This window comes from Canis aureus, chromosome 22 (assembly GCF_053574225.1).
Source record: "Canis aureus isolate CA01 chromosome 22, VMU_Caureus_v.1.0, whole genome shotgun sequence".
NCBI classification, from domain to species: Eukaryota; Metazoa; Chordata; class Mammalia; order Carnivora; family Canidae; genus Canis; species Canis aureus.
The window spans coordinates 43,730,372-43,752,714 of NC_135632.1; the positions used below are offsets into that span (position 1 = coordinate 43,730,372).

A 22,343-nucleotide genomic window follows, 5' to 3' on the forward strand; every position below is an offset into this window, starting at 1 on the left:
TTTCTTTCCTTTTGACAAGCCTTAATGCTCCCTGCTTGTTGAAACTCCCAGGTGGGGGGGGGGGGGGCTCTATGACACCTGAACTCCTTTGGGAGACTGTCTTTAGATAGAGAGGAAGAGTTCCGAAATACTTGCTATTTCTTGAGGGCTTATAACGCAAAATAATGGGTACACCCAAGTGGCAACATAAGGAACAGCTCAGACAAAGGGTCAAAACCAAAGAGGCTGTGAAAGTGAGGGATGAAGACTGGCCCCAGGCAGCAGAGAATGGGAGCCCTGGGGAGGGATGAACAGGGGTCCAGAGAGGAGAAAGTCCCCAGGGCAGAACCTGAGGTGCCTTTTCCAAGTCCATGGAAGTGTGGCCCAAGGGGGAAGGCTGCTGGGCTCTACCATCTATCAGAGGGCGCTGAGAATGCAAAGCCTCAGCTGCACTTCCCTTGGCCTGTTTCTCAGGGTGATGTTTGCAGCCCGAGGGATGAGGTAATGTCTCCCTTGGGCCGTTGAGCAGGCTTGCTCACAGCTTACTATAAAATAGCCTGTTCCTCAAGCTCGGGGTTCTTCTCTCATCACACAACCTCCTTCGTGTGCAAGCATCGATCTGGGCCAACCATGCACATCATTCTGTAAGACTTGGGAGGCCAGGGAACTGGCACAAACATGTCCCATTTGCTGGGGGGTGGGGCGGGTGGTGACAGCAGGATGGGAGTCCGAAGGGGTGGGATCATGCCAACGCCATGCTTTCCAGCTTGGAACTGAAACTCCCAGCTAGGAGAACCCCTGGAGGGTTCAGGCTGGCAGTTTGCATTTTGGAAAGAGCTCTCTGGCTTCTGGATGGAGAATGGTCAATGGGGTAAATGGCAAGAGGTGTGAAGGACACAGATGGGCATTGGAGACTCTTTGGGCCCTGGCTGGAGACAAGGCTGTGGAATCAGATCATAGAGGTGGTCACTGACATGAAGGGGGTGAGGTTGTCCAGGAAGACAGGACAGCTGATGAGTGTAACAGGGCAGTGAGCAAGGTTCCCTAGGAAGACAATGACATGGATGAGGTTGCCCAAGAAGATTGTGTAACTGGAAGAGAGAGAGTCTTGGCAGGATCCCAGAGAGGAGCACTCAGAGAAGCAGGAGGGGAGTCCTAGGCAGGCAAAGGGAGGCTGAAGCAGCTGTCCTGCTGGGTGGGCTCTGCGACAGGTGGCTGTGGGTGACGATGAGGAAGGGCAGGCATGGGGGTTGAGGTGCTGCAGTCTCCTGGCCAGAGGGAAACGAGGAAGGGAAACTGGCCGCAGACTTCCTCAAACGCCAGCAGGTCACCCAGCCTGGGGCACTGCAGTCCCACCCACAGCCCTGTCCTGGCCTCCAGGACTGAGAAAGCCAGGTGGGGATCACGCAGTCCAGCCCTGCCCGCAGGAAGATGCAGCTGTGAGAACCACAGGGGTGCTGGGCGCAGGCTGCAGGGCAGGCATTGAGGAGCCAGGAAGGCCTCGGAGGAGCCACTGACCCTTTAATAAATGTGTGCCGGGGGTACTCGATCCTGGTTAGGCCCCAGAAGAGGGAGCGTATTTTGCCCTGTAGGTGGGCCAGGCAGGTAAGGAAGTGGTGGGAAGGCAGTGAGGCCATGGTGGTTGAGGTTGGAGCTACAGAGGGGGATGGGGCTGGCCAGGGTAGGGAGCAGGAACATGGCCAGGAAGAGTAGGACCCAGCTGCTCCCCATCCAGCTGGAGCAGCAAGGGCTGTGGGAGACATTGGGGAACGAGCCTGCGCCAGTTTGTGGGTGCCCGGCAGAAATGTACCTTAGGCTTGACCGGAGTGTAATAGGGAGCCACTAAAAGCCTTGGAGGAGGGAGGTGAAGGGCAAATAATTCAGAAGCACCTACCAGGTGCCAGGTACTCACTAGGTGCTCTCTGCCGATGGATCTTAAAATCCATGCACATAGCAACCTCCTAAGAGTTTCATCAAAATGCAGAGACTCATTCAGTGGTGGGCCCGAGGTGTGCATTACTAGTAGGCTCCCAGTGCCCGGGAGCACACTGAGAAGGGAGAAGCTGTAGTTCATTTAATTTGTGCCCCAATGCAGCCCTGGGGAGTGTCGTGGGCTCCCCTTTTACAGGCAGGAAAACTGAGGTTCAGTGAGTGTTAGTGGCTCCTGAGACCTGTACTGTTCCCTGCCCTCCCTGCAAGGGTATTTGCCCCCGAGTCCTCACGTCTTTCACACCCCGCTGGGTCTGCTCCCAGGCTCCTGTCTTCCAGGTTTGTGAATTCAGACCCTCCTGCCACCAACTGGCTACTAGCCTGAGCTTCTGGGCTTGCCTGTGGCAACATCTAAACATAGTCTACCTCACAGGAAACCCAATACTATTGGCTAACTTCGCAAATAAAGATGCCCTCAGAGGGAAGGAAAGGGAAATGGTCTGTGACAGAGACTGGGACAGGGTGGCCGATTGACACATCAGAGGTTCCCTTCCCAGGCCCGGCCCAGGTAGGAGCAGAGAACTTGCCAGCACCTGTGGGCTCTTCGGGGCGGGGCACAATGGTCAGAGGTCACAGTGGGCACCAACGCTGGTTCGATTTACACGCTAACAAGAGGGACTGTTTTCCCAAAGCTGTTGCAGCCTAATGTCCAAGGGGCTTGAGGGATGGTGGTCAGACCATCCACGATGCACTTGACGCGGAATATGATGAGAAGTGTTGGTAATTACATGTTAGGGGCACGGAGAAATGCTCGTGGGTAGGTAATTACCTGAAAGAAGCATCGTCTAAAATTGCATCTGGATGATAGGGAAGAATTATTAACTTTTTAAAGTGAGAAATAGTATTGAAGTCATTATTTTGTTTACAAAAAGTTCTTATTCTTTTAGAGACTCACACTTACTTGTTTATGGGTGAAATGCTCGGACACCTGGATTTATTTTGAAGTAATCTGTTAGGGCTTCAAGTGGGGAATAGATGAAATTATGACCATGAGTTGCCAATTGAAGCTGTGTGGTATGCGCCAGTTCTCTCTGCTTTTACGTATGTTTGAAAACTTTATAATAAAAAATGTCTAGTATAGCACCTGCATCTTAGATATAAAATAACTATACTTAATACCAAAATAAAACATGCATAGCAATTGGATGGGGAAAGGTGGAAAGCTAGCCATCTATGGTCGATTCTGGGAAGTTGTGTGGTAAATAGTTTGCTTCTATGTTGTTTTTTTCGTTTTCTTTCCGTGCTTTTTCGGTGCCATCTACATTTTTTATAAAGAGCACTTATTGCGTTTACAATGACAACTATTTTAACGAACAAATCCCTGACACAAGTTCAATGTTGGATGTTAATATATGATGTTACAACCCTTGTGAGGATACAGGCTCAGAAGGTTTGTGTTGTGGGAAACAGTCTCAGGTATTCTGAGCAGACGCACACATGGTGCAAGAGAAGAGGAACTACATAGAGGCCTCAAGCGAGGACTGACTGGGCCTGTCATTTCTCCTCGCTTGACCTTTATCTGGCCATCTTGGCCTCACAGATTCTGCAGTCTCTGTTCTGCAGGTTCTCAGTTGAGCTCAGAGAAAGACCAGGGAGTTTTAGCATTTTCCCTCTCCCAAAATGTTCATTTTCCTTTTCAAATACTTCAGATAGAAAACTTGAGGTAGACAAAAGTTGAACTTAAAGGAGACAAGAAGACTGGATTGTGTGAGAAACAGACAAGAAAGCTTTCTGGTGGAGCCCCTGGGTGGCTCGTCAGTTGGCTCTCAGACTCTTGATTTCAGCTCAGGTCATGATCTTAGGATTGTGAGACAGAGCCCCGTGTCACCTCCGAGCTCAGCACAGTCTGCTTGTCTCTCCCCCTCCCCATTGAGCAAACCCTCTCTTTCCCTTTTCTCAAAGGGAGGGAAAAAAGAGAGAAGAAAGCAAGCAGGAAAGCAAGCAAGTTAGCTAGCTTCCTGGCGAAGCTTCTGTGGGCCTTCCAGGTCTGCTCTGGGAGGGGACTGGGCTCTCTAAGAGGAGGCAGGTGGCAACCGGGCTGTTGAGCCTTGGGCACCACTGTGTGTGTGTGTGTGTGTGTGTGTGTGTCCCCGTGTGTACGTGCGCAGATACAGATTTACAGCCTTTGCCTGCCTCTTGGCTTGGCTTCATTTTCACACAGGGTGCAGGACAGGATGTGGCTCTTGCCCACACCCCCCAGAAGGAAGCCCCGCTGTGTCAGCCACAGGCCAGCCATACCTTAGCCAAGCTCTACAACTGTTACTCTCTCTGCTTCACAGTGGGTGGGAGAGGCAGCTTGGCTTTGGAATGAAGCCCTGGCTCTGCACTTGACCTTGCTAAGCCTCATTCAAGTCCTGCTTTAAAATGAATACCAGCCATGAATTGATAATCTCTCAAGCCCAGTGATGGGTATCGGTTGAAAATCTGTATTAAGGGCAAGGTATATAAAGTTCTGACCCCATCGTCTGGCCCATATTTGGTGCTCAATAAATAATATGTGTTGTCATCGTGGGAACCTGAAGATCAGAAGGTTTGTGTACCTTAAGACCCCTAAACACATTCAAATGAGGTTATGAGAAGGGGTATGCGAGAGTCCACCCAGATCAGAAACAGCTTCCATTCCCCAAACCACCCTCTTCCAGGAGACACCTCATTCCCACCCTGACCAGGCTGTGGAAGGTCTCAGCACTGCAGAAACTCTGGTCTCAAAGACCTTCCTTCTCAGGGTCTGGGACATTCAGCTACCCCCTCCCCAGCCCAGCCTCTCACCTGGAACAGGGTCCTCGGCTACCCTCTGTTTTACTCAGGGTCAAATATTTCCCTCTTGAAGATGTCCAGAGTCAGCACCCGCCGCAGATGAGCTAGCCAGGGAAGGGAACTCCACTGTCCCACAATGGATCACAGTTGCCAGGAGGTGGAGCCATGGCAGCAAAGGCCAGGACTCCGCTGACATTTCAGGGAACCTGCTCTGATTCCCCGCAGCACAGTCTAGGGATTCCAAGGGCTTGCATCACCAACTCTGCCCAGGAGTGCCAAAATTGAGGCTTCCAGCTGAGTCCTGATCTTGCTCGCCCTCCATGGGGCTCAGAATGCACTGGCTGCATTTGGGGCAGTGCATTCGGGGGCTGCAATTCTCATGGTTCTGCAGCCACAGACGGGCTTCAACTACCTCCTCTTCTGATTTGGCCAAAGAACAACTATTTTGAGTTATGCATCTTTGTAGGGAAGAAAATCTATATCACATCTCTATAAATATATTTTTTAAAATATCTTATTTATTTATTTATTTATTTATTTATTTATTTGAGAGAGAGAAAGAGAGAGAATCTTAAGCAGACTCCATACCAAGTGCAGAGCCTCAGGATTTCACGACTCTGAGATCATGACAAGAGCCAAAATCAAGTCAGGCACTCAACCCACTGAGCCACCCAGGCACCTCTCTTTAAATATAAAAAAAAAATTTTTTTTGCAGGCCCTCTTTGTCCTTTTCCTTTTTTTTTTTTTTTTTTTGTTTTTGTCCTTTTCCTTAAACCTATGCTCATTGTGAAAGACAGCACACTCAAAGAGCACTGTGCAGGTTAACAGCTTATAAATCAACCTCCCACCCAACCACCAGCCAGGCAGCAGAAGAGACCCAGGCTGGCCCCCAGCAGTCTCCCTTATATCCCTTCCTGACTGCCACCCCTCCCTCCAGAAGTCACCGCTTCCTTGCTCATCCTTAGAGTTTTACCACCTAGATGTGCATCCCTAACTACATACATTATCATTGCCTGTTTTTGACCTTCATATGCATGGATTCACACGGTAGGTCTGCTTTTGGGTCTGCATTTTTAATGTGCATCCGTGCTGTGGGAGATATAGATGCACACACACAAATGCTCGTGGCAGTGTTGTCCATAGAGGCCCCACGCTGAAAGCCACCCAGGTGTGAATCAATAGTGGGATAGATTACCACGGAACGCTCATACAGTGCCTGCCTATTCAGCTATGCAATGAGCAGACACCAGCCACAGCAATAGCATGAATGAGATACTTCCAGAAACTCTGGGAGGAATATATAGATAAATGCAAAATTAGTCCCTAACCACTGGACAGTTATCAAGCACATCTCCACTAGCTACAGTTTCTATTTCTGCAAGCACGATTATTGCATTGCTATCAGTCTCCCAAACTTACAGAGCTGTATATTGGCCAGGCAATGAATGGGAGAGGTAGCCCTGAAGGGTGTGTAAGATAGGGCATCCAGTAACTTCCCCCCTCTTACAAAGTCTTATAATTCTCCTACAGTTCCTTAGTGTGGAACTTGAGGACTCTGTTCACCCTTCTTCTGCCTTCTCGGCCTTTGCTTTCTCTGGATCTTTTCCTGAACCCTCCACTCAATCTAAACTCGACTCCCATGAAGGCTCCAGGAGCATACTGGCCCCTTCTAACCACACTGCAACATCCTCACTTCCATCTGTTTCTGGTATATTCCCTCATACTCTCCGTGCTGAGACTTGACTCCGGGAAACATCCCTGGGTTCAGACCCTTAGTGTCTTGGGCTTCAGTGCCCCCATCCCCACTTCCCACCTCCATCTCTGACTACCTGGAAGATCCCCCAAGTTTAAGACTCAGCGTAAGTAATCCAACCCTTGGGTTTTCCCTAACTTTTCGTGTATTCTGTTACTAAATGTTAACAGCAATTTTGAGATGGTATCTTAGCCATTTTTACCTCCATCAAATTGAACACAGTGCCTTGTGTTGGGGAAATAAAATTAAAAATAAGATCTCTAACCCAGAAAAACCTCTCACAGAGATAATAGAAAAGGGAAACATTTTTATTATTAACTAGGCATGAAACAAGAATGCGATACACATCTTGGGCAATCTGCTAAGAGATTGCAAAGATGGAGTAAAAAAACTCTTACCCTTTTATAGAGCCAAGCTGATACAATCTGTAATGTGAGAGACACATACCTAGTTCTCAAGCAAGAGAACTCGACAGTCATACATAGTCATCCTAACTTTACCATGGTAACTGGGGTGACCATCTGTGTTAGCTGACTGGCTTCATCCAGAGAAGAAATAAACTCATATCTCTATGATGGGAGGTATTTTTGCAACTTGGAGCAAGGCACCCACCCAAGTTAGGCTCCCACAGTTCCAAAGAAACTGGGTGACAAGGGCGCTAATTCTTTTTTCTTTTTTTTAAGATTTTATTTATTTGAGAGAGAGAACACAAGCAGGAGGAGGGGAGAGGGAGATGCAGACTCTCCCCTGAGCAGAAAGCCCTATTTGGGGCTCGACCCCAGAACCCTGAGATCAGGACCTGAACCCAAGGCAGACTTCTAACCAATAGAGCCACCCAGGTGCTCCAGGAGCCCTAATTCTTTATGTTTGCTTTTCAAAGAGAGGGCCCCCAAGGTCCTTGAGAAAGATTCCTGGGTCATAAAGCTGACAAAAGGGGTGATCACATTTTCGAAAAGACACATACCCATAGTTGAGAGAGGAGAAAGTTCTTCCAGTGACAAGTTTTCTAAAGCAAGTGCCCCAGGAAGGAGGGAGGGAGGAGGCAAAGTAGAGTCTCTTCCCTTATTTTCAACCAGTGAAGTAACCCTCTTATTTACTATTTGTATTCATCCTTGCAGAAGCATATGGTTAAGACACATAACAGATACCAGCTTAATTAATAATTAATTTAAAACCCATCTCTCCCAATTACTGGAGAAAAGTCCTAAAGCATTTCCTTCCAGAACTTCACAGTTTGGCAGAGATAACCAAATAGCATAGTGTAACTTGGAAGAGGAAACGAGAGGGAAGCGCGTCAAACCTAGAACAGCAGGCAGCTCTATGAAGGACCAGCTCATTGAGCAGCGTCGGGACTGTTGGGCTGCTTGTTTGGCCGGTCCAAACGCTGGTGGGTGGGAGAAGCCGTGTTGTGTCAGGTAGGCTGCTCGCTGATGTAAAGAGAGCCGTTCAGTTTACTTGCACAGGGTTGGGGGGCTGCAAGATGCAAAATGTGCCATTACAGCTCTTTAGCGTGCAATGTGAGACCCCTCCATCTGCTCCTCTTTTGCCTTCTCATCCTTACCTCTCCCTGCATCCCACAGGGTGTCTCTTAGAAAATTAGCTGTCCTTGCAAATGGGAAAAACATCAGAACCTGGTAAAACTCGGGTATCCAAACAACCAGGGGTGTGGGCTTGGGACCAGACCCAAAAGCTTCCTATCTAGGACAAGGTGAGGCTCAAGACTTGTCAGGACCAAAATCAAGTGATCCAGCTCTCTGTCTCCAAACAGAACCCCACCCAAATGCTGGCAGGCTTTGAGCCTAGAAGCTCTATGTTTGCTGGGTGGGCTGCTGAGCTGACACCAGGCCGTGCATTCACTGATGCAGGACTCATGGTGTGCCTGAAGACTATTTCCTTCTGTTTGGTTCTTTAAAAAAAAAAAAAAAAAAGATTTTATTTATTTATTCATGAGACACACAGAGAGAGACAGAGACACAGGCAGAGAGAGAAGCAGGCTCCTCGTGGTGAGGTCGATGCAGGACTTGATCTCAGGACCCAGGGATCACACCCTGAGCCAAAGACAGATGTTCAACTACTGAGCCACCCAGGTGTCCTTCCTTCTGTCTGGTTATCGTTGAAAAATTAAGTTTGCCAGAGCTAGCTGGGCCCTTAGGGATGGTCTGGTCGATGCTTTCATTTCACATATGATGAAATTGAGGCAGAACCAGAATGAGCTCTCCGGTCATCCATGGACTGTGTGGGCCCCTGTGAAGCACAGGCTCAGGAAAGCATCACCATATTTTTTTATTAACTTTTAATTTTAATTCCAGTATTGTTAACATACAGTGTTATATGAGTTTCAGGTGTACCATATAGTGATTCAATAATTCCATACATTACTCAGTGCTCAGCATAAGTACCATGGTCACCGTATATTTGAAGGCAGGAAATCAGAGACCTTACAGCCTTCAGCCTCTTCTTCTCCAGAAGAAAGGATTCCAGATTTCTTTGCCAGCAATTGATGAGAGCTAGATTGTGGAGGTCTGGCAGTGAGGACCCCCTAGTCATGGCTGGAGAGGTGAATATCCCCACCCTCTTCATCTCCTGACTGCCTGCCTTTCCCCTCAGAGTCAGCCTGGCAGATTCTGAGTCCAGAGGAGAGAAACCCCAGAAAAGTGTGCAGGCTTGCATCACGGATCACCTTCTTTCCAGGGGGGCGTTGTGTCTACTATTTCTCAGTTCTAGATCTAGAGAAGTGATGTGCGATAAGCTGCAGAGTTGCCCTCCAAGAGGGAAAGCCTGGTGGCTCTGTAGAGAGGCACATGTGGGCTGAAATCCTGGCTCTATTGCTCCTTGGATGAGTTTCCAGATCTCTCAGAGCTGCCATTGGTTCATTTGCACAGAAAGGGCAACCATTCTCATGTGAGGTTGTTCAGAGAATTAAGTAGGATCTTGTGTACAGAGCGTGGCACTCAGGAGACCTCCTCTCCTTCCACGCTGGGCTTTCTGAGGGTAGCTCCAGACTCTGGAATGGTCTCGGCCCGGTGGCATCCCCACGGAGAACACTGGGGTCAGGGCTCGAGCAATCTTTACTAGCCTCTAATTTCCTTCAGTTCAAAGGAAAAACATCAAACCACAATTTTCTTGACATCAGAAACCAACAGAACCTCCAACCCGCTCGCTCTTCACTCAGAGGTCTAAAAAGCTATAAGCCAAGAGCAAGGAGGGAAAACAAACAAACATCAAACAAAAGGAAGACACCCGGGTCTAGCAGACAGTAAGCAGGATGTGAAGCCAAAAGACGGGGAAGCAACCCGAAGGGGATGTGAGACAGAAGAGGAAAGTGGACTTGGGCCACTTAAATGAAAAGGGAAGTGGAGAACAGGGAAGCTGATTGGAAACAATGGGTAAAAGATGACCAAAAAAAAGTTGAAAAATAAATGAGCAGGCTTGAGAAAAGGAAATGGGCCAGAGGAAGCAGTGCCGGATCGGAGATGGAGGCGAGCAAGCGAGTTGATAAGGGAGGGTTCATTTCTACTTGAGTATGAAACACATGTGCATTCAAAGCTCTGCTTCTGGGTTCAGCTCAAAGTCTTGCAGTTCACCGTTATTTAGTAAACCTTGATTAATGGGAAGAGAGGTTGAGGAGACCTGGGAACAGCCTGGAGGGATTTGTGCTATTGCTGGCCACAGCCCTCAGCGAGTCGGGCACTCGCATCTTTCCTCCCGCACCCCCAGCTGTAGGAGACTTGGCTGAGTAGGCCCTCCAAAGAAGGCGTATCTCCTTGGATTCCTCAGAGGCCCAGAAAGCCAGTGTCTAGCCAATAAGATCCCTGGTGGCCCTTCAACCTGCCCTGAAGGCCACCCTTGAGGACAGGCCCTACTCCCATCTGCTGCCAAGAGGCCTCATCTTTGGCTGTCAATCGTGGGACATCTCAGAGGATCTGGAAATAATAAGAAGACCACTGAGCTCAGGCCCACCCTTCCTAAAAAGGTCCCTCCCCTGATACGGCTGTGAAGTTCAACGGGGATAATACAGTGACGTTCTTCCTTGATGTCAGGTTTCTGATGTAAATGGCACCCTCGCATGCTCTGGGCTCCTCAACCAGCAAAGCTGGGTTCAAACTGGCCCAAGGGCTCAGACTGCAGCTGCCTTTCCCAACTGCATAGAACCCTGGGCCACCCCTGAGCCATGAGGTGAGGCAGAGCCAGGTCCTGACCCTGGCACGGAAGAGTGTGCTGACATGGGCAGCTGTGAATTCTTAGCCTGGAGAGCTGATGGGTCTGGACTTATCTCCAGGAGCTCTGCAATGTGACAAAAGTGGCACTTCCCTCGCTTCTCTATGCCTTTCATTCATTCATTCACTCACACACTCATTCCTTCATTCAGCACACTAGGCATTCACAAATAACCCAAGGTTCAAGCAAAGGCCCCTGGCCTGGGATCAGAAAAGACATTGGTGTGCCCTGTAGGCAGCTCTAGGAACTGGACAATTGAAAGGCCATTGTCACTACTACTCTCACAGAGCAATTTGGAATGAAAGTCTAGGAGACAGTGTTTATCCTTCTACAAATATTACTGTGGCATTTGCTTGGTGCCAGGTTCCTCCCTCTGCTGAACACTGGTCTACAGAGCTGAAGTGGACCCTGTTCCTCTCTCAGGAACTCCCAGTCTTGGGCTGGGCAGACAGGCTGGCCACAAATGGGCTTAAACAGCAGCCCTGTCACACACCAGCTGTGTGGCCTGGAGCAAGTGACTCACCCTCTCTCAGTGCATCTACTTGCCCTTAAAGTAGAGATAAGTATCCTGTTATGTGTTAACTACCATGCATTGAACATGTACTATGTGCTGGTTATCATATTAGACTGTCTGCTTACTTATTTAATTTCTCATATAACTCGTATTATTTTTATTTTTAAAATTTCAAGTCAATTAATGAATTTTTTTCCCAAAATAGGTAATATGTGTTTAACAATGAGCCTGACACTTGAGTAAAAACTCAGTAAAGATTTGCTTTACTCCCTACTTCTCCCTCCCCCAACAAAAATCTGAAAGAAAAATATTTTTTATTTCAGGGAAAAAAATGAAACAGACTTTACAGACCAAATTTCCACAATGCCTAGGGTGGAAGTAAACAGCACAAGAGTTTGCAGGCAACCTGGATGATTGCAAAGTTCCAAAGTGCTTCTGCTTCCTCACCACATGCATTTATTAAGTGCCTGCTGTATGAAACACACCTTGCCAGGTCCTCTCCTCAGAACAGCACTGTGGGCAGACTTGAAAATGAGTCGCACGCAGTCTTGTAGATGAGGAATGTCAGAGCCAGAGGTTCCAAGTTCACCCGAGGTCACTTGGCCAGAGAAACAGACATGAGATTCAGCCACAGGAGAGCCTGAGTCTGCCCACTACCTGTTCTCCCTCCGCTATGACCCAGAGACACCTGCTGGAAGATTTAGAGGTGGTCCCTGTGTAAAGGCACAGTGCCAAGAGCAGAAATTAAATCTACTTCATGCAGATTTGTCAAAATCAAGCCAATCCATCAGTATAAAGTTCCTAGGCTGCAGGCCTAGTGCACACAGGCACTAAGAAATACCACACAACTAGGGGTGGTGGAAGGGGAGGTGGGCGGGGGGTGGGGTTGATTGGGTGACGGGCACTGAGGTGGGCACTTGATGGGATGAGCACTGGGTGTTATTCTATATGTTGGCAAATTGAACACCAATAAAAAATAAATTTATATATAAAAAAAAAGAAAAAAAAAGAAATACCACATAATCTTTCTCTTCCTTGGCCTTCTCTCAAGGCCAACTGTACCAGCTCCTTTCACTAGGAGGAAAGGGAGAAGGTGGTAGCTCTAGCCTTCCTAACTTACGACTGACCATCTTGGGCTTGACTATTTCCACTGTCACACAGCTGTGCTTCTGGGAAAATGTGCTGCTGCCAAAAGCTACCTGCACTGAGTAGGAATTTCCCTGTCTCCCCCTCTCTCAGCTTGAGCCATTTGAAATGGACATTGGTATAGCTCAAAAAGTGTAGCTCATCAGCCATTTTATGTAGTTAAACTTAAATATTGTTGATTAAGATCGCAGCCAGAGGTCTGTCTCTGAGAAAAGGGCATTGTGGCTTAAAGCCAAGAAAGCGTACTATTTCCCTGGGGGTTGAGAACTCCATCCCAGCCTGAGATGGCCCAGGTTGGAAAGGCTTAACCCACCTCTTCCTGGAAGAATCTGAGATGCAGAGGAAGATGCAGAGATGGACCAGAACACAAAGCCGAGACTGGGAAGAGAGAAGCAAAGCCTTGGCTGGGAGGGTGGGCCCTCATTTGGTAAAACCAGCATGAAAAGGATGCAGTGGGGTGTGGAAACTCCCTTGGTTAAAAAGGTGTGAACTTTGTTTTCAGTTGTGGTAGGGAGGGAGACAATGACAACCAGGAGGTTTGCTCTGAATATGCTTGGGGGGTTCTCAGTGGCCAGAGTGAAAGGGTCGCCCCTACAGTTCCTGGAGTGAATGACAAGCGAGTCCTGGCTGGGAAGGTCAGGGGAGAAGGGGACAAATGTTGCTTCTCAACCTGTGCAGTAATGTCTTCCCCTTTGGTTTTTGTTCTAAAGGAACAAAACTCTTATGAATCGTGGGGAAGGACAAGCCACAGTGAATGCATGGCTGATAAGTATGGGGTGAATTAGCTACCTGGGCCCAGCACAGCAGTCTAACTGAGCACGATCCCCCATACAGGATTGATCAGTCCTTTCATGAAAGCAGAGGCCCTCTGATGGCAATGGCAACACTCCTCTTCACTTGGACCTGTGGAATGACTGTCTGCTTAGAACTGAGGTGTTTCCAACTTTGGCACTAAACCCAGAAAAGTCCTGGGCAAACTGAGACAAGGTGGTCACTCTAAAGTGTTTGACTCTGTATCTTACCCCTTAAGGGTGAGAAGGACCTGTTGGTTCCAAGAGGAAGAGAAAGGGCTCTCAAAAACAAAGATGAGGGGCTTCTGGGTACAGGTCTGCTCAGGGCTCTGTGTCTGAAGAGTGTGTAAGACCTCTCTCTTCAGTCTCAAAGGGTAGAGGAGGTGGGAATAAGGAAGGAGATAGAGAATTGCTTCAGGAAGTTTGGACTAGACATGTGAATTATGGTTGCACCCCTACCATCCTACTCCCTCTTCTCTACGCCCACAGTCTTATCAGCCGCTACCCACACACTAGTCAATCTTTTGGATAGATATTTGAAAATCAAAGAAGAAATGATCTGTCCCAAGTTTCAAAAGCTTTAGATTCAAATGCTAGTTGAGGCATTCACTGCATAGCCCTGGGCAAATCCTTGAACCTCTCAGAGACCTGATTTCCTCTTCTGTCAGAGGAATCTGTTACAGACTCCATCAAGAGTCTGGTGTGGGCCATACACAAAGATAAACTCAAAATGGATGAAAGATCTAAATGTGATACAAGATTCCATCAAAATTCTACCCTTTTTGAACTTGGCCACAGCAGCTTCTTGCAAGATACATCCATAAAGGCAAGAGAAACAAAAACAAAAATGAACTATTGGGACTTCATCAAGATGAGAAGCTTTTGCACAGCAAAAGAAACAGTCAACAAAACTAAAAGACAACCTACAGAATGGGAGAAGATATTTGCAAATGACACATCAGATAAAGGCCTAGTATCCAAGATCTATAAAGAACTTCTTAAACTCAACAGCAAAGAAACAAACAATCCAATCATGAAATGGGCAAAAGACATGAACAGAAATCTCACAGAGGAAGACATAGACATGGCCAACACGCACATGAGAAAATGCTCCGCATCACTTGCCATCAGGGAAATACAAATCAAAACCACAATGAGATCCCACCTCACACCAGTGAGAATGGGGAAAATTAACAAGGCAAGAAACAACAAATGTTGGAGAGGATGTGGAGAAAGGGGATCCCTCTTGCACGGCTGGTGGGAATGTGAACTGGTGCAGCCACTCTGGAAAACTGTGTGGAGGTTCCTCAAAGAGTTAAAAATAGACCTGCCCTACGACCCAGCCATTGCACTGTTGGGGATTTACCCCAAAGATATAGATGCAGTGAAATGCCGGGACACCTGCACCCCGATGTTTCTAGCAGCAATGTCCACAAGAGCCAAACTGTGGAGGGAGCCTCGGTGTCCATCGAAAGATGAGTGGATAAAGAAGATGTGGTCTATGTATACAATGGAATATTCCTCAGCCATTAGAAACGACAAATACCCAACATTTGCTTCGACGTGGATGGAACTGGAGGGTATTATGCTGAGCGAAATAAGTCAATCGGAGAAGGACAAACATTATATGGTCTCATTCATTGAGGAATATAAATAATAGTGAAAGGGAATAAAGGGGAAAGGAGAAAAAATGAGTGGGAAATATCAGAAAGGAAGACAGAACATGAGAGACTCCTCACTCTGAGAAATGAACTAGGGGTGGTGGAAGGGGAGGTGGGCGAGGGGTGGGGGTGACTGGGTAATGGGCACTGAGGGGGGCACTTGATGGGATGAGCACTGAGTGTTATGCTATATGTTGGCAAATTGAACTCCAATAAAAAAATTAATTTAATTTAATTTAAAAAATTAAAAAAAATAGTCTGGTGTGGAGATTAAGCAAGATGACATGCGTGACATTGGGACATATATTGGTCAGACATGCAATCAATATTTGTTTCTTCCAGCCTGCATATGTGTGGGACCAAATAGAATCCCAACTTTGTTTCTCTGAGAACTAATGTTGCTATTTGTTTTCCTTTCTGATCCAGGCTTTCACCATGCCCACCTACTCCCCTGAATCGATTTTAGAATACTTTGAGTACGATGAGTCTGCTGAAGCCTGTGATTTGGGGGACATCGTGGCCATTGGGACTGTCTTCCTGTCCATACTCTACTCCCTTGTCTTTGCCTTTGGGCTGCTGGGAAATTTGCTGGTGGTGTTTGCCCTCACCAACAGCCAGAAGCCCAAGAGTATCACTGACATTTACCTCCTGAACCTGGCTTTATCTGATCTGCTCTTTGTGGCCACCTTACCCTTCTGGACTCACTACCTGATGAGTGAACAAGGCTTTCACAATGCTGTGTGCAAACTCACCACAGCATTCTTCTTCATTGGCTTTTTTGGAGGTATATTCTTCATCACTGTGATCAGCATTGATAGGTACCTGGCCATTGTCCTGGCAGCCAACTCTATGAACAACCGGACTGTGCAGCATGGTGTCACCATCAGCCTCGGTGTCTGGGCAGCAGCAATCTTGGTGGCAACGCCTCAGTTCATGTTCACGAAACAAAAAGCAAATGAATGCCTTGGTGACTACCCTGAGGTCCTGCAGGAACTCTGGCCTGTGCTCCGCAATGTGGAAGCAAATTTGCTTGGCTTCCTGCTCCCCCTGCTCATTATGAGTTACTGTTACTTCAGAATCATGCGGACACTGTTTTCCTGTAAGAACCACAAGAAAGCCAAAGCCATCAAACTGATATTTCTGGTGGTCATCGTGTTTTTCCTCTTCTGGACACCCTACAACATCATGATTTTCTTAGAGACACTTAATCTCTATGACTTCTTTCCCAATTGTGACATGAAGAGGGATCTAAGGTTGGCCCTCAGTGTGACTGAGACAATTGCATTTACCCACTGTTGCCTCAATCCCTTTATCTATGCATTTGCTGGAGAGAAGTTCAGGAGATATCTTTACCACTTGTATAGGAAATGTCTGGCTGTCCTGTGTGGGCATCCTGTCCATGTCAGTTTCTCCCGGACTGAATCACAAACAAGCAGGCGGGAAAGCATACTAAGCAGCAATTTTACTCACCACACCAGTGATGGAGATGGGTCCATCCTTCTCTGAAGAGATACCAAAGCCTTGTCCCCACAGAGAGCCCAGAGTTCCTGAGCCTGACACTGAATAGTGAGGACAGACCTTTTTTGTTTCTTATATATAAGAGATGATGAGCCGAATGCCCAAAAACAACCCTAAAGCATTTTTTAGAATTCTGCCCAAAATTTGACTGATAAAGAGTAGGCATGTCCCTAACAGCAAATATTAGAGCTTTTTGTTTGCCAACGACAAAGATTAAACTCAGACCAGCTTAGCTAAAGAGGAGGTGGGGAATATTATTCACATGGTGGTATGAGCAAGAGAGTGGCTAAGCCCTCAAAGAAGAAACTAGAACTTGCGTTCAGCTAGAATTTCCTCTCTCTGAGGCTCTCAAATCTCTGAGTAGTGACAGAGCTCCCAGACTCAGCTTAGCTAATAGTGAGAGACTGGTCCCAAGGTTAAAATTCCCAGGGAAGGGCTCTCATTGGCCAGATTTGAATCAGATGTCCATCCCTGGACCAGGCTGTATCCACAGAGAGACAGTAGATAAGATGGCAACTTCCATTCCAATCTCATGGTTAGAGATGCAGGAAGACATATCTCTAAGAAACTCAAGGGGCAGGTATTGTTTTGACAGAACAAGAGATGCCCACCAACCTTACCATGTGTCTGGCCCAGTCTCCTCACTGATCACACCAGCCAGCACATGCTACCAGCCTCCTCTTCCTTAAACTCTTTTCTATCATACCCCAAACCTACAATGGTCACCCAGTGCCTACTGCTTCAAATCTGAGACCCTCCATCATACCACCCTCCTGTTGGTGAGTCACACCAACAGGTTCCCCATTTCTTTCCATTCCCCAAATATCCAGCCTCTCAGCCATCCAGGTCTCTTCCATCCAGCCTTATGCATCATCAGGCCCAGGGAGACATATAGAAAGAACCCTGGCCCAGACTGAGCCAGGATGGTTTCCAATTCCAGCTCATCACTTGCCTGCTGGGTAGCTTGGGTCCAGCCCAGCTTCAGCTTCCTTATCTGTAGGATGGACACAATGGTACTTTTCATATAGGGAATATCCTTTCCAGCATGAGGAACCAACTACCAACTCTTGCAGGTCTCAACTCTCTTATCTGGTTCCCAGACTTTGGCTTTCCACCACCTGGCACAGTGCTAAAGGAGCAGTGTTGACAGAGCCTTGACTCTGCTTTTTGATGTAGCTCAAATACAGAGAAGGCTGGTTCCTACAGTGGCACTCAATGGACACTCCTACAAATATAGATTGATAGTCTTCCCTGACCAAGCCCTCCAGTTGCTTTGAATATGCCTTTCCAATTGCTTCATGGCAGGCCCTGCCTATCTGGAGAGCCCCTGCCCCATCATTTATGGGCCCTGCCCAACCTGGAGAGCCAGGGTCCCAGGAGCAGCTTTCCCCCACCACCTTTTCAGTAAACATTTGGGTTGGTCTAATACTTTAGAGCTTGAAAAAAACAATTGTAATAACGCTAAAGAGAATGTCACCTATAACCTAACCATGCAATACCTTCATTTGCCCACCCAGAACATGTTCACACTTTCACACTGTTTAGATTTGAAAGCATCATGTACAGATTGTTTTGTAATCTGCTATTTTTCTCTTAATGTTAGGCCACAAATGGTTCTCTGTTTCTGTATAGTTTTGTAATGATCCCTCTAGAAGGATGTGCCAGGTTGTGTACTTGTTGAAGGCATCTGACTCATTGCTGTATTTCTGACATCTCCTTGGCAGTCAATATGTTGGTTTAATCAATGAGAATGAATCATGTTCCATCAAGATCGTGTACTATAATTTACTCACCATTATGCTTGTTCCACTATTTAGCAAATACATATTTTACGGCACTTCTATCTGTGTAATTCTCTTTCTCCTCTTCAATGATATCCTCTGGATAAATTCCTCATCATAGGAGTAACTGGGTCAAAGGGCATGGAAATGTTTGGCTATGGATGCATACACACAAAATATTGCAAAATCATTATTGAGCATATATTATATGCATTATGTGGGCTCAGATCCAGAGTGGTTCCAAAGATGAGCGAGACCAGGCCTCTACCCTCATTGATTTAACATTCACCTGCAGAACAGAGAAGTAAACAAATAAATATACTTTATATTAATTGGTCACACAAGTAGTCAGATCGGACTCTTTAAGGATAAGGAGCTCTCCAGGCAGAGAAAGGGATGTCACTCTGGCTTCAGTGAATGGCATAAGTAAAGGAGGTATGTGAGAGCATAGGGATCTTAAGATGTGAGAAATGCATATGAATATTGAAAGGCTTTAGGAGTAGAGTGGGTGGGGAGAATCTTCTGGAAAGTTGGCTCAAACAACTAACAGAGGTGGGGCATTCTCCTCAGGCTATCCACAAGTTTGCTCCATTATCACTTGAACCTCTTGGCAACTGTTGAATTATAAAACATTCAATTAAATTTTAACTTATTTGTGGACTCCCAAAAAAAGACAGAAAAATTCTTTTGGCTTGGGAAATTAAAGTAGAGAGGCAAATACTTTCATTTCTAAATGGAAATTAAATTTGTATCATAAAAAACATCCATGCATTCATTTTGCTGAGTAAGACAGAATAGGAAGAAAACAGGGAAGTTCATTGAAAAGCCCTAAATAGCAATGATGTCTGCATCTTAACAAAGGAAGGCACATTTGAAAAAGACAGTTGGCCCTGAGAGCACAGCTGGATCAGACCCGCTACTGCTTCTGAGTTCTGGGCTTTTCAAAAGCAGAAGGACTCCGATGGCAGACTGAGATCTGTGATGAAGTCTCAACATATTAACTCTGTGACCTTAGGCAAGTTACTTAACATCTCTGAGGCTCACTTTCCTCATTTGAAAAATCCTCAACCTCTCAGGATTATTGTGAGGATTTAGTAAGATTGCCCTCCCAGTGCTCACAGTACCTGGCAAAGTAAGCGCGAATAAATGGTGGTGACTATTTTTGTTTTTTTCCTCCTCCTTCTTCTTAGATTGAACCTTTTGCAGTGAAGAAACTCATACTATGTTGTCCTTGCCTTCTTACTCTTCTTAGTTCCAGAATCACAGAATTGTAGGTGCCAGTGAGGGACAGGAAACCCAGAGAGGGCCAGAGGCTGCTCCATGATCACACAGAGAATTAATGAAAGAGGTCGATTCCTTGACTCTCAGTCTACTGATATTTTCCTCATCTTGATAAAAATAGAGACCAAACCTGTGATAACTGTAGTTAACACTACTGTATTGCATATTCAAAAGTTGCTAAGAGAGGAGATTTTAAAAATTCTGATCACACACACAAAAGTTTATGTGAGGTGATAAATGTCTAAGCTAACCTTATTGTGGTAATCATTTTGTAACATACACATACATCAAATCACCACACTGTACACTTTTAACTTACACGATGCTGAATATCAATTATATCTCAATAAAGCTGGAAATAAATGCAGACCACCCTGCCTCTAAGAGCAGAGAACACAGGTGAACATGGAAAAAACCCAGAAGGAAGATCTGCAGGTGGATGACTTAGGCAGGGAGGAGAGGTTGGCCCTCTACAATGTTGAGTCAATCCACTCACAATGCAGCCTGAATGGGGCAGCTTTTGGTGACAGCTATTCTGTGACATCAATATCTCTAATGAAGATGGTGAACAGACACTCATCAGCAAAGGATACCAGGATTCCCAAAGGCAAGTCTATCAACAGGATTTCGGGTGGTAGGAAGAGCGTTAGCCAAGAAGGGCCACTGTCCAGAGATGGCCACACCCTGGGAGGAGTGTCCAGCCTCTTCCAAATAACCCTACCCACTTTAGGCTTATTCTGTGCCCATCAAATGACCATCTGAGGGAGAAGTCATCTTCCCAAGGATGCTGCCACCAAGAAAGCTGGAGAATACACTCTTTGGATTGGTAGGAAGAACTACTGACCTTATAACCCACTGCATCTGCAATGTATATAAGGTCTAGTGGGCTTTCCCTTATCTCTCTTTGCCAGTCTGTCCCTGAGCACCCAGGGAATTTACCTCTGGCCCCACAGGGCCGACAACTACACATGGGAACATGACAACTTGACTGAGAGGTCCATCTTGGGTATCACCTGGCCCCAAATTGATGTCTCATTACTGCCCTCAAAATTAGGGTAGTCTGTCCCAATTCAGAAGTTAATTTGCTTCTCCACTCCCCTGGCCCACAGGCACCACTCGGTTTCAACATGACTTAATAGTAATACTGTCTGCTTAACTAAGTGGCAACCCCATGGTGGGCTACCCCAAAGTGGTATCATCTGAGAGCAACTGACAAAAGTGGTTCTTAACAAATTTAGAAATACCAGTTTCTCTTCAAGACACCCTCCACCCATAGAAAGGCCAACTCGTTTTCTCAAGGATATGGGCGCCATGTTTCCCTTTCTGATGAATAGACATGTCATTAGGCAACAGCCACAGTTCCTCCACAGGCACACCCTACACAGCACTAGAAACCACAAAACATGCTCAGTTGGAAAATTACTCTTTTACTCCATATTTCCTCATTGATTTAAGTGGAAACCAAAAATAAATTTTAAATACATAAAAAGTTAAAATTGCACAGTATTCCATCTCCTTGAGAATTGTTTAACACTGAGGTGGTTCTCTACAGTTATTCTTTGCAGATACAAATTTAAGAAAAGATTTGAGATCATAACATACATATAGTTTATCTTGTATTTTTCATTTAACATTATAGCATAAACATTTTCCCATGTATTAAACTCAAACATGATTTTTAATGATTACATATAGACTTTAGCCAAGTCCCTACCAGTGGACATAGAGGCAATACCTGGTTTTCACTATTATGTAGAATATTGTGCTGAACATAAATATTTGTGTATATCTTTGATTGTCTAAGAGGAATTACTGGGTCAAAGAATTGAAGCATCTGTGTGTCTTTTGCTAGCTACTACAAAATTGCTTTTCAGAGTGATGATGCCATACAGTTAACACTCTAAAAACCCCACTCCCTGACACCACCTCTACCTCCCAAGCTTTGGGATCTGGACATTATAGGCTTTTGTTATTTTATAAAATACTTGCTGCTGATTTAAGAGCCAGAGAGAGAGAAAAGACTTCTGTTCCTCAGAGGAGGTAGTAAGGCTGCTATCTAGGAGAGAGAAAAGAAAAAAGAGACGGGATTTTTTAAAGTGAACACTAACGTCACAAAAGAAGTTATTTTAAGTTGTTTTAAGAGACTGCTTAGTGCTTGGGTTTAGGGGATGCAGGAGAGGCCATCTGAGTCATTAAAGATCTGGGGGAAGAGGGAATAAGGAGTTATTATATCACAGGATTAGAATTTCAGTTTTATAGGATGAAAGAGTTCTGGAAATGGATGGTGGTAACGGCTGCACAACACTGAATGTACTTAATACCACTGAACTGTGTGCTTAAAAATGGCTAAGATAGGGCACCTGGGTGGCTCAGCAGTTGAGTGTCTGCTTTTGGCTCAGGGCGTGATCCCCGTGTCCTGGGTCCCAGGATCAAGTCCTGCATCAGGCTCCCCATGGGGAGCCTGCTTCTCCCTCTGCCTATGTCTCTGCCTCTCTCTCTCTCAATCTCTGTCTCTCATGAATAAATAAAATATTTTAAAAAAATTTTTAAATGGCTAAAATAGTAAATTTAATGTATATTTTACCACAATAAAAATTTAGGGTGGGATCCCTGGGTGGCGCAGTGGTTTGGCGCCTGCCTTTGGCCCAGGGCGCGATCCTGGAGACCCGGGATCGAATCCCACATCGGGCTTCCGGTGCATGGAGCCTGCTTCTCCCTCTGCCTCTCTCTCTTTCTCTCTCTGTGACTATCATAAATAAATAAAAATTAAAAAAAAAATTTAGGGAAAAAAGAAACTCCAACAAAATCAAGGAACAGAAGGTGGTAGCAACATTTTCTCTGGGGTTGAAGGTGGGAAGTATCTTAGAGGAGAAGTAGGGATGAACAGGGCATCCAGGGAGTCCTTGTACAATTTGAGTGTATAAAAAATTCACTTCTGTACAAAATAGAGACAAT

General features: G+C 46.1%; 1 protein-coding gene and 1 long non-coding RNA gene across 3 annotated transcripts in view; one reads left to right on the plus strand and one right to left on the minus strand.

The window, feature by feature from the left end:
- Positions 1-4,873, minus strand: part of LOC144294113 (uncharacterized) — a 37,938-nt gene extending 33,065 nt beyond the window's left edge. The window contains exon 1 of the long non-coding RNA XR_013361517.1: positions 4,738-4,873. This is a non-coding gene — a long non-coding RNA (uncharacterized LOC144294113). The remainder of the gene's footprint in view (positions 1-4,737) is intronic.
- On the plus strand, positions 519-18,167 carry CX3CR1 (C-X3-C motif chemokine receptor 1). 2 transcript variants are annotated; one of them, XM_077865716.1, is made up of 2 exons: positions 519-623; positions 15,235-18,167. In XM_077865716.1, exon 2 carries the CDS (start codon positions 15,244-15,246, stop codon positions 16,312-16,314), a length of 1,071 nt encoding a protein of 356 aa, XP_077721842.1. In that variant the 5' UTR covers positions 519-623; positions 15,235-15,243; the 3' UTR covers positions 16,315-18,167. The 2 variants fall into 2 exon arrangements, with proteins under 2 accessions (XP_077721842.1, XP_077721841.1); XM_077865715.1 differs by lacking the exon at positions 519-623 and adding an exon at positions 2,403-2,476.
- The last annotated feature ends 4,176 nt before the right edge of the window (positions 18,168-22,343 follow it).

Bases quoted from the DNA above. Each gene is read 5' to 3' on its own strand.
- CX3CR1 (XM_077865716.1), top strand. From the start codon at position 15,244: ATGCCCACCTACTCCCCTGAATCGATTTTAGAATACTTTGAGTACGAT.